Source organism: Hemiscyllium ocellatum, chromosome 11, assembly GCF_020745735.1.
Source record: "Hemiscyllium ocellatum isolate sHemOce1 chromosome 11, sHemOce1.pat.X.cur, whole genome shotgun sequence".
In the NCBI taxonomy this organism is placed as follows: Eukaryota; Metazoa; Chordata; class Chondrichthyes; order Orectolobiformes; family Hemiscylliidae; genus Hemiscyllium; species Hemiscyllium ocellatum.
The window spans coordinates 97,443,703-97,460,450 of record NC_083411.1 but is presented as its reverse complement, the minus strand read 5'-3'; the positions used below and the strand labels follow the sequence as shown (position 1 = coordinate 97,460,450).

Sequence of the window (16,748 nt, the reverse complement as noted above, 5' to 3'; positions counted from 1 at the left end):
CTTCTGAAGGAACCCAGGACTCCAGAATAGCCTTTGACCTTTTGGGTCCCTTTATCCTAGCTTGGGTTTTCAGAGCTTGGAAATGTCCCATCTTTGCTCTCCCAAACCAGAAAGTCAGGGCCACAGTTTGGGAAAATATTCAATTCTGAAGATAATTCTGAGTGGGCGGCACAGTGGCACAGTGGTTAGCACTGTTGCCTCACAGCGCCAGAGACCCGGGTTCAATTCAGGCGACTGACTGTGTGGAGTTTGCACATTCTCCCCATATCTGCGTGGGTTTCCTCCGGGTGCTCCAGCTTCCTCCCACAGTCCAAAAATGTGCAGGTTAGGTGAATTGGCCAGGCTAAATTGCCCGTAGTGTTAGGTGAAGGGGGGAGTGGGTTGTGGGTCGGTGTGGACTTGTTGGGCCGAAGGGCCTGTTTCCACACTGTAAGTAATCTAATTAAAGTAGAGGGCAATTATGTAAGGTATGCTTTGCCTAAATAATACACCAATCAATATTTTTCATTGTATCTTGGTACATGTGACAATAATAATAAATTAAATCAAAATCAAAATCAGACAATTCTGAGGGAAAACCTCTGGATAGTATTCAGGAGAAGAAATCTGCTGCCATGCTGTGATGGACAAATTCAGTTTAGATCTGGAATCAGATTTAGAATATTTCTCCAATCTATGAGTAGCATTTGCCGACTGATACCCAATCGATTTTAAACCATCCCTTGTTAGATCATTTACAGGTCATTTATAAAAGAATTAAGAAGCACACTCACTTGATGAGGCTGAAGGACAGTCAGAATAATGGAATCCTTGCCATTCCTATTTAAAAAAAAGATGAATTACCAGTTATTATTGGGTACAGATTTCATAGTTTGGAAATTTAACCACTGATAACATTTGAGAACATTCCAAAATACAAACCAATAATTTCTGTCCCTTAATGTGTTATATCAATTTTCTTTGAGCTGAATACAGTATGTACAATTAAGTAATTTCTGGTAAATACCTAAATCCATATCAAACCCATTTTGAATTAACGATTTTGGGAAAACAAAATTCATGGTGGTGCTAGCCTGCATGGCTGATGAAACAAAAGCTCATGGTAATTTTCAAATGTAAAACTATTCAGAGAATAAGTTCCCTCCCAGTTGTTCCACTTGTCTGTGATGATGGCTGGATGGATATAGATGCAGTGAAATTATGGAGGAACTGAACAGATAGTTGGCATAGTGGAAGGCACCAGAAGCATACCAGAACATCAAGAGAGTCGGGGGCAGAGGTGATTGTAATTAAGGAGATGGTGTTGGGGAAGCTGGAAAGTCTGAAGGTGGATAAATCACCCAGAACAGATGGACTACACCCCAGCATTCTGAAGGAGATGGCTGAGGAGATTGTGGAATCACTGGCTGTGATCTTTCAGGAATCACTTAAGTCAGGGAGAGTTCCAGAGGACTGGAAAATGGCTCATGTAACACTCCTGTTTAAGAAGGGAGGGAGGCAGAAGATAGGAAACTTTCGGTCTGTTAGTCTGATCCTGGTCATTGGTAAGATTTTAGAGTTCATTATGAAAAATGAGTTTCCAGAGTACTTGGAAGTGCATAGTAAAATAAGGCTGAGTTAGCATGGCTTCATCAAGGGGAGGTCATGCCAGCTAAATCAGTTAGAATTCTTTGAGGAGGTAACAAGCAAGTTAGAGAAAGGAGAACAAGTAGATATGATTTATTTGGATTTTCAGAAGGGCTTTGACAAGGTGCCATACAGGAAGCTACAAAATAAGATTATTAAGGGCAAGATAATGGTGTGGATAGAGGATTGGCTGACTGGCAGATATAGAGAATGTGTATAAAAGGGTCTTTTTCAGGATAATAGCCAGTGACTAGTGGAATTCTACAGGAGTCCATGTGGACACCACAACTATTCATGTTTTATATTAATGATCTGGATGAAGGAATTGAGGCCATTGTTGCTAAGGTTGCAGATGACACAAAGATAGGTGGAGGGACAGGTAGTGTTGAGGAAGCAGGGAGACTGCAGAAGTATATGGACAGGCTAAGAGAATTGTTATGACATGGGGTAAATCCTCCTACTTAATTTAAATCAGCAACACAGAAAATATTTATCCTGTGCAGTAATCTGTGAAACTTCAAGAGGTCAAGAACTATTTAAAGTACAAATTAACAACTTTATTTCTTAATGTATAACAGAGAATAATTAACTAACAACTATTTACAACTCCTTCCTCTAACCTATCTTTTACTTTTCCCTCTACAACACTGGTCCGACAAAAATCACAATTAAGATTTACAAAACAAAACTTATCGCAAAACTAGACAGTTTTTGGTTCTTTCCTGTATTAGAGTCATAGAGATGTACAGCATGGAAATAGACTCTTTCGTCCTGTCTTCTTTTCTTTTTCTTGGGGGTTCTGCTTCACAGGTTACTGATTGATCAAGGTACCTTTAAGGGGGTTATTTTTTGGGTAGTCTCTACATGCTGGTGGCTTGGCAGTTCTCTCCCCGGTGTTATATCCCCAAAGCATCTGATTGTGCCATCAGCTTTTAAGATTGTCAATATGCTAAATTCAAACTTGATTGGAATTTAGTATTTTTTTGGGGTATAATTAAATTGATTGGCCTAATTTGGATCTGATTTTGTCTCCAGGTGACCCAGCTAATCTAGTTTTCGACCAGCTGTTACATTGTTACCTTATTGAGAACACTTGGTGCTGTCAGGTTGTTCTGCTAGCTTTTAACTCTCTGAAAGGTAAAGTACACCCACATCTTCATAACACCTCCCCCCCAAGAAAAAAATGAACCATCATACTGAAAAGATGGCTTTATTTTTTTTCTTCTATTTTTTAGACACATTACCTGAACATACGGATAACTTTAATATAATTTTACCTTAACTTCTTTCCATATATCTGTATGTATATATGAAACATTAAATAAATACAAATCCCATCTAAACTTTATCAGTTAAATCCATCATAACACAACTGCGGTTACATTCTTACGACCCGCAACATGTACGATGTTAAATGAAAAGTCGGTAACAAACAACTCCAATAAAAAGTCTCATATTTTTGTCTTTAAAGTGTTTTAAGAATATAAGCAGATTATGATCTGTGCACACAACCATATCCGACACATTGTTTGTGACATACACATTAAAATGTAAGGCCAGTACCAAACTCAGTAGTTCCTTTTCGATTGTGGAGTATTTCCTTTGGTGGATGTTAATCTTTTTCGAAAGTAACCATCTGACAGTTCAACCCCATCCACATCTTTCTGTAGGAGTACAGCTCCAACTCCAATGTCACTAGCATCGATGGCAACTTTAAAAAACTTTGAAAAGTTTGGTGTAGCTAAAACTGGTTTGGTGGTTAATATTGATTTCAAATGGTCAAATGCCTCCTGGCATTGTTCTGTCCATCGAAACTTTGTGTTCTTCTTTGGCAAATCGGCTAATGGTGCCACTACACTGCGGAGGTGTGGAACAAACTTCCGATAGACTCTGCTAAGTCCGAAGAATCAAAGCACCTCTTTCTTCAAGGTTGATCATGGAAATTCTTCGATGGCCTTCACCTTTGTGTTCCGTGGGGTCAACCTTCCATGACTGATGTTATGTCCCAAGAACATCACTTCTGCTTTCGCGAATTCAGTTTTATTTAAGTTTATCGCCAGTTTTGCTTCTCACAGTCATTCAAAGAGCTCTGCCAACTGTATTATATGATCTTTCCAGGACTTAGTAAAGATCACTACATCGTCCAAATAGACTGCAAATTTTGTTAACCCAGCCACTACTCTGTTCATGAGTCTTCGGAATGTGGTGGATGCTTTCTTTATTCCAAAGAGCATCACTTTAAACTGGTATAGCCCATTTGGGTTTACAAATGCAGAAATTCCTTTCGCTGACTCTGATAAAGGTACCTGCCAATAACCATGCATTAGGTCCAAAATGATGAGATAACTGGCTTGTCAGACTTTCTACATATAGTCCTTCAGTCTAATAATTGGATATGGGTCCAATTTTGTAATGGTGTTGACCTTCTGATAATCCATGCAGAATTGTTGGGTCCCGTCTGGTGTGGGAACTAAGATGATTGGCGAACTCCATTTGCTCTGGTTTGGTTCGATGATGTCCTTGTTGAGCATGGCCTCCACCTCCATGTGGACCTGTCTGGCTTTGAAAGGGTTAAGCCGACAGGCATGTTGTTTGATTGGAGCAGTATTCCCTACATCTACTTCATGTACAATAGCATTAGTCCTCCCCATCTGATTCTTACATATGTCCTTATACTGTAGTAACAAACCTTTCAACTGTGTTCTATGCTCCTGAGACAGATAGCTTACTAACCTAACCCACTCCTCAGGGACGCCTTCATTTTGAAATCTATTTTGAGGCACATCAAAATCCACATTATCTGGATTTGATTCCTCACTCTGTGCGGCAGTTACTAACACCTGTTTCTCCAGTTCTTTCTCTCTAGTGTAATACAGTTTCAACAAGTTCATAAGATATAACCGACACCTTTTTTTTTGCTATCTGGCATTTTTACTAAATAGATCACCTGACTCAACTTTTACTCAATTTGATAAGGACCACTAAATCTGGCCTTCAAGGGAACTCCTATCACTGGTAACAACACTAACACATCATCCCCTCAGGAAAACGTCAGAGTCTCAGAGCTTTTATCTGGCCCTGTTTCAATCTAACTGTGCCCTCTTTAGGTGCTGTCTAGCTAACTCATCTACTCTATTTAATCTCCCCCTCACCTCTGATACATAATCGAAGTGTGAGATCTCTGACTTTGGTCCTGTCTGTTTTTCTTTAATTCATTTCAATGGGCCTCTCACTTCATGACTGAATATTTACTCAAACAGATTGAACTGAGTAGATTCATTTGTGGCATCTCTAATGGCAAACAATACGAATGGAATACCTTTATCTCAATCAATCAGGTAATCCTGGCAGTATGCTCTCAATGTGTCTTCAAAGTTTGATGCCATCTTTCTAAAGCTCCCTGGGATTCAGTTTGATATGCACTGGATTTAATGTGTTGTATACCTAAGCTATCCCCCTAACCTCCTTAAATCAACCTGGCAGTAATATTCCGACTGAATCTCCCTGGGTAGCCCATACCACGTGAAGACAGCTACTAACTCATCTACCACCTTTTTTGTCTTGATACTCTGTAAGGGAATTGCTTCTGGAAATCTGGTAGACACATCTATTGTGGCTAGCAAATACTTGTTCCCACTTTTAGTTCTCGGGAGGGAACCTACACAATCAATTATAACCCGCGTGAAAGGTTTTTCAAATGTGGGAATTGGCAACAAAGGTGCTGGTTTTATTACCTCCTGTGGTTTACCTACCATTTGGCAGGTATGACATGTCCGGCAAACATTAACCACATCCTTGTGCATTCCAGGCCAATAAAAATGTTTATGTACATTAGCCTGAGTCTTTCATACCCCTAGGTGACCTCCTACAGGTAGTTCATGTGCTACACGTAACACCTCCTGTCTGTATGTGACTGGCAACACCATCTGGTGCACTTCGGCCCATTTCTCCTCTGCACTATCCTGCCATGGTCTCCATTTCTGTCTTTGGATTCTATCTTTCAGATAATAACTTCCGGAATACTCTCTGCCTCTTTTTCTGAGTACTCAACAGCATGTATATCTTTTATCATCTTGTCTTGCTGTTGCAAGTCTCTTAGCCTTTCAGGACTAAACACTTCTGTCTGACCCACTGCCTGTTCAGGTTTTTCCTGCACCATTACATCAAACAGAGTATCTGCTAACTGAACCTCAACTCCTTCATCTTTCTCTTCACTTTTCACTTCATGCTGTGACTTATGATAGTGGGATCTAGTTGCTACACAGTCTGGGGAAATACCAGGATATTTCTGTTTTAACTCCTCAATTTCTTGGTCTTCCTTGAGTTTCTCCACAACAAGGGGTGTCATTCCCACCTTGGATTCTGCCAAATCATTCCCAAGAACAAACTGAATTCCTGGAACTGACACTCTGTCAATCACTCTCACTGTAACTTCCCCAGTCTTGAGTTGGCACTCCAACCTGATCTTACATCGGGGAATATTAAATTTCTGTCCATCTATTCCACAAATTGCCACACTCTTGGGTAACAGATCAGAAAGAGTGCATATTCACTCATCCCTATTACTGACTGGTTAGATCCTGTATCTCTCAAAATTATAACCTCTTGTCCTTCTCCCCTGTTTTTTCTAAGTAAACTTTACCCGCAGAGGTGAATTCTTTGTGGAGATCAGGTATTAACTCCAGACCCAGCCCCTACCTAGGCTGAGCACTCTCCTGCAGATCCTTTGCTCTTCTTGGGGTCCCCTCTACTACCTTCACTAATGCGACTGGCTTAGCTACTTTTACCACATCTTTTCCCACAGTGCCTTTCTTTAATGACCAGCATTGTGAGTTTACGTGTCCCGCCTTCTGGCAGTGAAAACACCTTTTCCCAGTGCCCTTCTGAAACCACTGACACTGTAATTTTCTGTGTCCCACTCCATTATAGTGAAAACACCTGAGGCCTTTCACCTCCTGGCCACTCTCTTGGGCTTCTTTAACCTGTGGTAAATTCTTACCAGTGTTCCCTGATCTTGGTTTAGTAGTGTAGGATCTCCCCCTTGTTGTGGTTCTGTTCGCCGAGCTGGAAGTTTTTGTTGCAAACGTTTCGTCCCCTGGCTAGGAGACATCATCAGTGCTCTGGAGCCTCCTGCGAAGCGCTTCTTTGATGTTTCTTCCGGTATTTATAGTGGTCTGTCCTTGCCGCTTCCGGGTGTCAGTTTCAGCTGTCCGCTGTAGTGGTTGGTATATTGGGTCCAGGTCGATGTGTTTGTTGATGGAGTTTGTGGATGAATGCCATGCCTCTAGGAATTCCCTGGCTGTTCTCTGTCTGGCTTGCCCTATGATAGTAGTGTTTTCCCAGTCGAATTCATGTTGCTTGTTGTCTGAGTGTGTGGCTACTAGGGATAGCTGGTCGTGTCGTTTCGTGGCTAGTTGATGTTCATGTATGTGGATTGTTAGCTGTCTTCCTGTTTGTCCTATATAGTGTTTTGTGCAGTCCTTGCATGGTATTTTGTAAACTACATTAGTTTTGCTCATGTTGGGTATTGGCTCCTTTGTTCTAGTAAGTTGTTGTCTGAGCGTGGCTGTTGGTTTGTGTGCCGTTATGAGTCCTAAAGGGTCGCAGTAGTCTGGCTGTCAAAGAAGCGCTTCGCAGGAGGCTCCAGAGCACTGATGATGTCTCCTCGCCAGGGGACGAAACGTTTGCAACAAAAACTTCCAGCTCGGCGAACAGAACCACAACAACGAGCACCCAAGCTACAAATCTTCGCACATCTCCCCCTTCTCCTAACTTCTATCCCTCACAGGACGAAATTCTGGTCAGAAGCTTGTCTCATGCACCAACACGTACTCATCTGTTCATTCTGCTGCCTTCTCACTTCCTGTTCTTCCGTGTGAAATCTTACCATCTCTGGAAGTGAGTTTTTAAACTCCTCCAGCAGAATAATCTCTCACAGAGCCTCAAAGGTCCTATCTATTTTCAAAATGCGCACTCATCTATCAAAATGACTATATTTAATTCTTTCGAACTCAACATAGGTCTGACCTGGTTCCTTCTTTGTGTTTCAACCCCTGCCTATATGCATCTGGTACCAATTCAAAACCACTTAAAATAACGTCTTTAACCTCTTCATAATCTCTTAACCCCTTCTCTAACAGTGTGGCAAACACCTCACTTGCTCTGGCCTACCAGTTCTGTCTGAACTAGCATTACCCATAAATCCTCAGACTACTCCATCTGCCTCGCCAATTTTTCAAATGAAATAAAGACGACTTTGGCATCCTTCTCACCAAAATGCAGCAGAGTTTTGACATATTTGTATATATCACTCCCTTCTCTTTTAATGTCCATCCTGTTAACTCGACCTTGCTGACTAAGTCACAACTTCTCAAGTTCAAATTCTTTCTACTTTTGCTCAGCTCAGAAACTTCTCTCTTTTTACTCTTTATTTCTCTTTTTTTGCTCATCTAAGAACTTTCTTTCTTTTTTCCTCTCTCCTTCTCTTCTCTTCTCTCTCTCTTTCTCTCTGTATCTCTCTCCCTTTGTTTATCTTCCAACTCCATTTTCCTCACTTGTAATTTAAGTTAATCTTCCTCTACTGCACTTGTCTGTCTCTCTGACACACCTAAGTGTTTGAGTAATTCCCTTACAATTTCAGGTTTACTTTTGTCCTTGGTTAAACCCAAATCTATCATTTGCTAATTCTACAAGTAAAGCCTTTTCTTTTCTTCTAAACTTTCTTGGCAAACTTGAGAATTATCTTCAAATTCTAGAACATCTTTAGCAATTTTAAGAGCCGTTTCTCTCACTTTTAATTTAATCAACCACAAGTCACCGAAAGTAAACAAATTGCCACACCTATATTTTATTTAAAGATCTAGGACACTAGATCTGCTGGGATTTTTTTGTACCCCCAAATCTATTCAAATCCATCCAAACCAGTTCAAATCCTGACAATGAGCCCCCAAACTGTTACGACACAGCGTAAACCCTCCTGCTTAATTTAAACCAGCAACACAGAAAATATTTATCCTGTGCAGTAATCTGTGAGAATTCAAGAGGCCAAGAACTATTTAAAGTACAAATTAACAACTTTATTTCTTAAAGTAAAATAGAGAATAATTAAATAACAACTATTTACAACTCCTTCCTCCAAATTATCTTTTACTTTCCCCACTACAATGCTGGTCCGATAAAAATTCTGATTAAGATTTACAAAACAAAACTTCTTATCTCAAAACCAGTTTTAGGTTCTTCTAGGAGAAAGTGAGGACTGCAGATGCTGGAGATCAGAGCTGAAAATGTGTTGCAGGATAAGCGCAGCAGGTCAAGCAGCATCCAAGGAGCAGGAGAATCGACGTTTCGGGCATCCTGAAGAAGGGCTCATGCCTGAAACATCGATTCTCCTGCTCCTTGGATGCTGCCTGACCTGCTGCGCCTTTCCAGCAACACATTTTCAGTTTTAGGTTCTTCCCTGTATTCCTGTCTTCTTTTCTTCTTCTTGAGGATTCTGCTTTGTAGGTTACTGATCGATCAAGGTGCCTTTACAGAGCTATGTTTTGGGCAGTATCTCCATGCTGGTGGCTTGGCAGTTCTCCTCCCAACTGCTCAATTTTCCCCAGTCTTATACACCAAAGCATCTGATTGTGTCATTGGCTTTTAAGATTGCCAATATACTCAGTTCAAACTTGATTGGAATCTGGTATTTTTCGGGGTATAATTTAAACTGATTGGCCTAATTCAAACCTGATTTTGTCTCCAGGCAACCCAGCTCACCTAGCTTTCAATCAACTGTTACATTGTTACCTTATTGAGAACAGTTGGTGCTGTCAGGTCGTTCTGCTAGCTCCTAATTTTCTTAAAGGTACAGTACACCCACATCTTCATAACAGAGTGGGCAGATGCAGGAAAGTGTGAGGTTTTGCACTTTGGTAGGAAGAAGAGGGTAAATTAATTTTTGAACAGGGAAAGGCTTCAGAAACCTAAAGTGCAAGCAGACTTGAAAGCCCTAGCTCAGGATTCTCTTAAGGTTATCATGCAGGTTCAGTTGTCAGTTAGGAAGGCAGATGCAATGTTAGCATTCATTTCAAGAGGGCTAGAATACAAGAGCAGAGATATACTGCCAGGGCTGTATAAGGCTCTGGTCAGACTGCATTTGGAATTTTCTGAGCAGTTTTGAGCATCATATGTAAGGAAGGATGTACTGGTGTTGGAGGGGTCTAGAGGATGCTTACAAGAATAAATCCAGGGACAAAGAGCATGTCATATGAGGAGTGGTTGAGGACTCTGAGTCTGTATTTGATGGATGAGGGGGCATCTGATAGAAACGTATAGAATACTGAGTGGTCTATATACAGTGGATATAGAGATGTTTCCACTCATTGGAGAGACTAGGACCTAAGGGCAGAGCCTCAAAATGAAGAGATGACTCTTTGCAACTGACTGACGATGAAATTTTTAGCCAGTGTATGGTGAATCTGTGAGACACATTGCATCAGAGGGCTATGGAGCCAAGCCATTGAGTATATTTAAGACAGAGATAAATATATTCTTGATTAGTAAGAGGAATCAAGGGTTACAGGGAGAAGACAGAAAAATGGGGTTGAGAGTCATATCAGCCATGATCGAATGTGGAGCAGAGTCTGTCAGTCGAATAGCTCCTATATATTATGGTCTGATGGATAATCTCTGGAACAGACATTCTCATGCTCTACATAATGTGGGAGATGTGTGGACCTAAAAATAACTGATGAGATCAAGAGGGGCTTCCTGCAATGAAATAGCACCTATGCTTATGGCTTTAATGTATGTAGTTCCACCTTTGGATTCATGTCATACCAACATAATAAGTGGCTGGTTCTTGGAAAAATGAAACTTCAAGAAAAGAGAACAATATATATCCTCTCCTGCTTGATATTTTGTGTGGAATCATTTTCAAATTGTGGAAAGTTATTAGTGCATGAAATGTTATTAGATTGTACAAGGAAAATGGAATATTTAGTCAAAAGATGATTTTTTGTGGAGGGACACTGCTGATCCAAAGTAGGATTCTTGTGTTGATGTCATAACTAAACAGACTCAATATATTTGATGAACTTTACATGTTTCACATTGCTTTGACTCTCCTGAATGTAACCTTGTCCAGTTATCTCATTCAGTAAACCATGTCACATGATTTTATTTTGCCTGCTTTTATGCTTTTTTACACATTTAAAAATGACAACGATTAACAGGTTTATATTTTATACTCTGTATATAAGTGGACCACAATTTCAGAAGGATTTTTGGAGGTTTCAAAGATCAACAAATAGTCTGTAATTTATGATTGTTGAAAATAAGGGAATAGTCTAGATCTAGTGTATATGGATGACCCAGCTGTATCGTAAGGTATTTCACAAGAGGTCTGTTGGAAAATTTTGGGTTCAAGATAAAAGACTGAATGTAATACATATGCAGTGGCCTCACAATTTTTCTAAAATCTAAATTCACTACCTATGATGCTGCAAAACAGCAAAAATGTCCATTTGTATTTAAAAAACATCAGAGCTTTCAAATCAAATAACTACCGCCCGATCGTCCTTGTGTATCTTAATTTTAGCAGGACTAGGTGCTCAATGCAGTTGACACATGTAATCCTTCCATATCCCTGTTAAATGAGCGATCCTTCACAAGGTTTCTTCAAACTCCGAAAACAATATCTCAACCTGCTTCAGTTTGCTCGCCACCTTGACATGTATGTTGTGCTTAAAGGAAAATTAAGAAGTAAAATTTGAGAACACAGCTCTACGAATTAAAATTTCCTTTAAGTCACTATCAACAATATCATGGAAGTAGCGACAATAGAATTCTTGTGTCTGGTACTCATTCTGTCAGATACACCACCAAGTATCAAAACAAATAATCACAAAGAACATTTAACAAAATGTTTAATTTTAACATTTGCCAAATTGAACAAATTAATACCAAACAAGATTTGTACTCAATAAAGGCATAAAATGGAAAATTACCACAACATTGATACAGGTCATTCTCCTATAACACACGTTTCATTAACATGAATTTGCTGTAACGTGATTGACGAGTTGGGGACACTACTTCGAAAGTGCGATTTTTCTATAATGCGGGGTTGCATTAGTCTGCAAGTATTGCATTATAGAAGAATTACCTGTACATTTAATTTTTGAATTGTTTCACTGGGGTAGTATGTTGGAAATCAAGCTCTGTGATTCCTGAAATCATCATAAAAATTAAAGGTTTTATCTAAATACCCAAACTTCCCCAACGTGCTTGCTTCCTCAGACTCTGGCTGAGAGAAAGCACAGACCATGTTTTTATACTTAACAACATTGACTTTTAATACACATAGTTTCAAAGCAATTATGAAATGTAAACATATATGTCTATTAGATAAACCTGCCTATGCAGACACCAAACAAACTTGGTGTTATGGTTAGAGGGAAAATGAGGAAGGCAGATTAATCATCCCTGTTCACAGGCTTCACTGAGATGATCCTTTTGGCCTATCAGCACTTGCTGTCCATTGATCTCTCTCTCTCTTTCTCCAGCTGTTTTCTCTTCTTTGCATGAGACACAGAACAACTGGTTTTCAATTTATAACCTATTGGTTCAAATCCACAGCTTACAGCAACTGGTGAGGATAAATAAATTGGTCTTCTTTAGGCTTTGGGTCTTCTTTTTTACTGAAGAGGCAAACCCAGCACCTTCTTTTCCAAAGGTCTAAAGGTTTTTCAGTCTGGATCACACCCACAAGCTACCTGGGAGCCAATCGCATTATTTGACAAGCAGAAGGCCTTTGTCATTGATAACTAACCACTATTTCTCAGACCAATCATTTACTTTTTGCTGGGTGAATCTAATGTTTTACAAGCTACTTAGCTCCAATTCATCTACAACTAACCCACCATCACTGGTTGAACAAGGAAAAGGTATGAACAACATTTACAATTAAGTGTCAACAGTTAGTTTTTAAAAAGTATAGCAATCCCTTTCACAATACAGGGATAGGGTAGAGGGGAGGTCTAGTTGGGAAGCTCTTTGGAAGTTTGATTAGATTACTTACAGTGTGGAAACAGGCCCTTCGGGCCAACAAGTCCACCCGACCTGCCGAAGCGTAACCCACCCAGACCCATTCTCCTACATTATGGGCAACTTAACATGGCCAATTCACTTAACCTGCACATTTTTGGATTGTGTGAGGAAACCAGAGCACCCGGAGGAAATACACGCAGACACGGGGAGAATGTGCAAACTCTACACAGAGAGTCGCCTGAGGCGGGAATTGAACCCAGGTCTTTGGTGCTGTGAAGCAACAGTGCTAACCACTGTGCCATCGTGCCGCCCACTGCCACCGTGCTGCTCACAAAGAGGTGTGGACTGCTTCCACACTGTAGGGATTCCATGATTTGTTGGCTTTAAAAAATGTTCCTTTCCCATTACATTCAAAAATACAGAAGTATAAAAAAACCTGGCATTTTACAAAGTAACCTCCTGTGCTTAAAGTATGTGAAACAAAATTCTCCATTGCCCCTAAATGGTCTGAAACCCTGGAGTTTGATTTTATGTGGCTGGCATCCCAAAGCTTTATTGGTGTCAGAACACACATGAGATAACAAGCTATAATTTTCAACTGTGCTTACATTATGATAATTTTGATGGCAAGGCTGCTAGAAAGAGAATGGCACTTGGTCCAATAGGTTTACATCAAATTCCTCTCCACTACAAATCCATTCATGCCCATCATTTCTCCCATCCCTTAAAGTCCTAAAATCCCACTCTCTTTAGTGGACATATATTAGCTCAACCCCCAAGTTTCAACTGCAAATTAAAAATACTCGTCTATAACCCAATTCTCTGTTTATTCTCTGTTTCCACTTTGCTCTTTATGGCATTTTATCCCATTTCTTTTCTGGATCCCTAGAATTAGCTTTTCTTTTCATGCACAGCATGTTTTCAGGTGCTTTTGTTTTGCCAATCTCACCAAAAAGGGGTAATGCTGCACCAGATTTGTCCTCAATAAAATGTATTAGTCCCCAATAATATCTTACATTTAAATTGACTAAAGTAGGTGTTGTCAAGCATTCAGCTTGATTTTTTTCCCCCACTTTGTGCCCAAACCCTTGACCAAAGTTAGTATAATAGCACAAGGAGTAACTCAAGGAGTAATTCCCAAGGTTGGAATTACTTTCAAGCAACCGTTGGTTTCTTAGAAAGTTTATTTTACTTTGCCAATGTCTTGATTCTCACTTTGGGAGCTAAAAAGAGTTTATGTTCTGTAAACTAATTCTATTCCAGATTAGCATCCTTCGTAAGCTCAGTTTCTGCTCCACCATTGACATATCTGACTCACATTAGTATGACTCTGATTGTCCCTAGAGGTTTCGCTCATAATTAGAATAATTAGTGCTACTTTCATGCTCCCCGATCTTAACATTTTTGCTGTTTGCTTACTTTCCAAATCACAGTCTGTGATCTGCTTTAGTTATTCTTTTGACCTATTTCAATGGATTCAATTGAACAGAATCGTCAATCTACTGCTACAAGAACATGTGAGTGAGTAAGTTGACCAGCTATCATTGTACTGAATGGTGGCGCAAGCTTGAATGACTGAATAGCTGACTCCTACTGTCATTTTCTATGTTTCCATGTTCCTGAGTCTGATGCCCTACAGCTTTAATTGAGACAAACTCATCTGCACTGACTTCAGGAATTTATCTGTCATCTTCATGTGGCCCTACGTGGAGCGCTGCTGTTAGAACTTCTTTGACTTTGACTGTTTCTTGCCTTTCTCTTGATCAAATGGATCCATTGGTACACAGTGCTGAGGAGAGGGCAGTGGATATTCCTACCCAACTCCAGGATCAAGGTGTTTTTTAAAGATTACTTTACAGTGTGGAAACAGGTCTTTCGGCCCAACAAGTCCACACCAACCCTTCGAAGAGCAACCCACCCAGACCCATTCCCCTACATTTACACTATGGGCAATTTACCTAATCTGAATATTTTTGGACTGTGGGAGGAAATGGAGCACCCGGAGGAAACCCACGCAGATACAGGGAGAATGTGCAAACTCCACACAGACAGTTGCCTGAGGTGGGAATTGAACCCGGGACTCTGGCGCTGCGAGGCAGCAGTGCTAACCACTGTGCCACCATGCCGCAGCAGTTAGTTAAATTAGTTGACACTCTGCCCCTCAAATAACTCCTGTACACAATCCCTCTCCACAGCCAAATCTGAACTTCCACAATAGTTTGTGGACTGTCAAACTGATACTGCTCTAAAATGCAAGAAATGCCAGAGATTAAACAGGATTAATCGAAACAGCAAAAATAATGATAAAATAGATGGCAAAAGTTACAAAAAGTAGGTACGAAGAAAGTTTGCAAAGGTTACTGAAGATTAGTTAAGGGTTGTACTTTAGTCAAAACTGTTTTTAGTAAAACATAAATGGAACAAAGCTGCAGAATCACAGATGCACAGACATAGGTTAAGAGTTGGGAACACATAAACAAAAGGGCAAAGTCTGGAATGCAGATAGTATGGATCAGGTAGGCCATAATCAGTGAAGATAAAGAAGGCCTGGGCAAATACAAATACAAAGAGCACACAAGTGATATATAAATTGTGGGAAATCAGTAAACTACCATTGGGACATCTGTGAATTGATCATAAAGAATTTAATACATAACCTGTTATGAAAACTAGAAGCCTACAGGACTTTGCAGAGTGCAATGTGAGACTGATAAGGCTGATTCTCCTTTCATTCACTCGAATAAACAATTGTAACATGTACCGCAATTTCTTGGTAGATGTCAAGCTAAAAGATAATGATCAAAACCAATATATAAATAATTACACTTAAGTTGAGAGGAATAAATAGGTGGCGAGCAATGTGGATTCCTGGAACGTGTTTGTGGTGATAATATTGTGGAAAATAACAAAATGGTGGATAGGTTGAATAATTACATAACATCATAATTGACTGTAGATGAAGCCTATGGAATCATAGAATCCCTATGGTGTGGAAGCAAGCCAGTTGGCCATTTGAGTCCACACCAACCCTCCAAAGAACATCCCATCCAGACCCAACTCGTCGCTATCACCTTGCATATCCCATGGCTAATCCACCTAGACCGCACATCTTTGAACTGTGGGAAGAAACCAGAGAACATGAAGGAAACGTATGCAGACACAGGGAGAATGTGCAAACTCCACACAGACAGCCGCTGAAGGCTGGAATCGAACATAGATCCCTGGCACTGTGAGGCAGCAGTGCTAACCACTGAGTCACAGTGACGCAGGAAAGGGTTGTCAAGCTGGATCCTGATGCTGGATGTCCAGAAACCACCAACATGGGTCTGGCAGGTAGAGGGCAGTCTAAGTACCATTCCAAGGTTCTTCATCACTCGAGCTCCCTGTTGTGTGGATGGGCCAACAGCCTAGGTGATAGTTAGAGTAAAGACTGTAATAGAGCAAATGAGGTCACAACTAGCTCAGAGTCTCAAGAGGGATGTCCTGAATTCCTAATGACACTGTACTGGGCTGCCCCTTTTCTCTTCTGCAGCAGCTACTTACAACTAGGCTTTGAATCACTGAATGTCCCTCCCTCATCCAGTTTGAGTTCTAGCGTCTTCCTCTCTTTCTTCCAGATAACTCCTCTCTCTAAGGGTTACAGTGACAGAGAGAGTGCACAACAATATCCAGCTCACTTCAGTGCAGGACATTATCTGTCCTTGATAACTCAATAAAGGCTTTTCTATTTGGCCTCTCCCAGGGTTTACAACATATCTCTGACCTCCTTTCTCATTTCTCTTCCCTAATGATCTTCTCTTGGGAAATAAGGCAGGGCAAGCGACTGAAGTGTTAGTGGGGGATTGGGACCAGTGTTCATAATTCTATTACGTTTAAAATAGTTAAAGTTCTTAATTTGAGTAAGGCAAAATTTGACAGTACAAGACAGTAACTTTCAAAAGTTGATTGGAATAGACTGTTTGCAAATAAAGGGACAACTGGCAAGTGGGAGGCTTTCAAAACTGAGATAATGAGAGTTCAGAGGCATTATGTCCCTATTAGAGTGAAGGGTAAGGCTGGTAAGATTAGGGAACAACGGATGAATAAAGATT

The 16,748-nt window shown here is 40.3% G+C and overlaps 1 protein-coding gene across 1 annotated transcript in view; it reads right to left on the bottom strand.

Annotated features, from left to right (window-relative positions):
• The window catches only part of frmpd3 (FERM and PDZ domain containing 3), a 216,096-nt gene that overhangs the window by 121,314 nt on the left and 78,034 nt on the right, over positions 1-16,748 (bottom strand). The window contains exon 3 of the mRNA XM_060831992.1: positions 774-819. Coding sequence (XP_060687975.1) covers positions 774-819 — 46 coding nt within the window. The remainder of the gene's footprint in view (positions 1-773; positions 820-16,748) is intronic.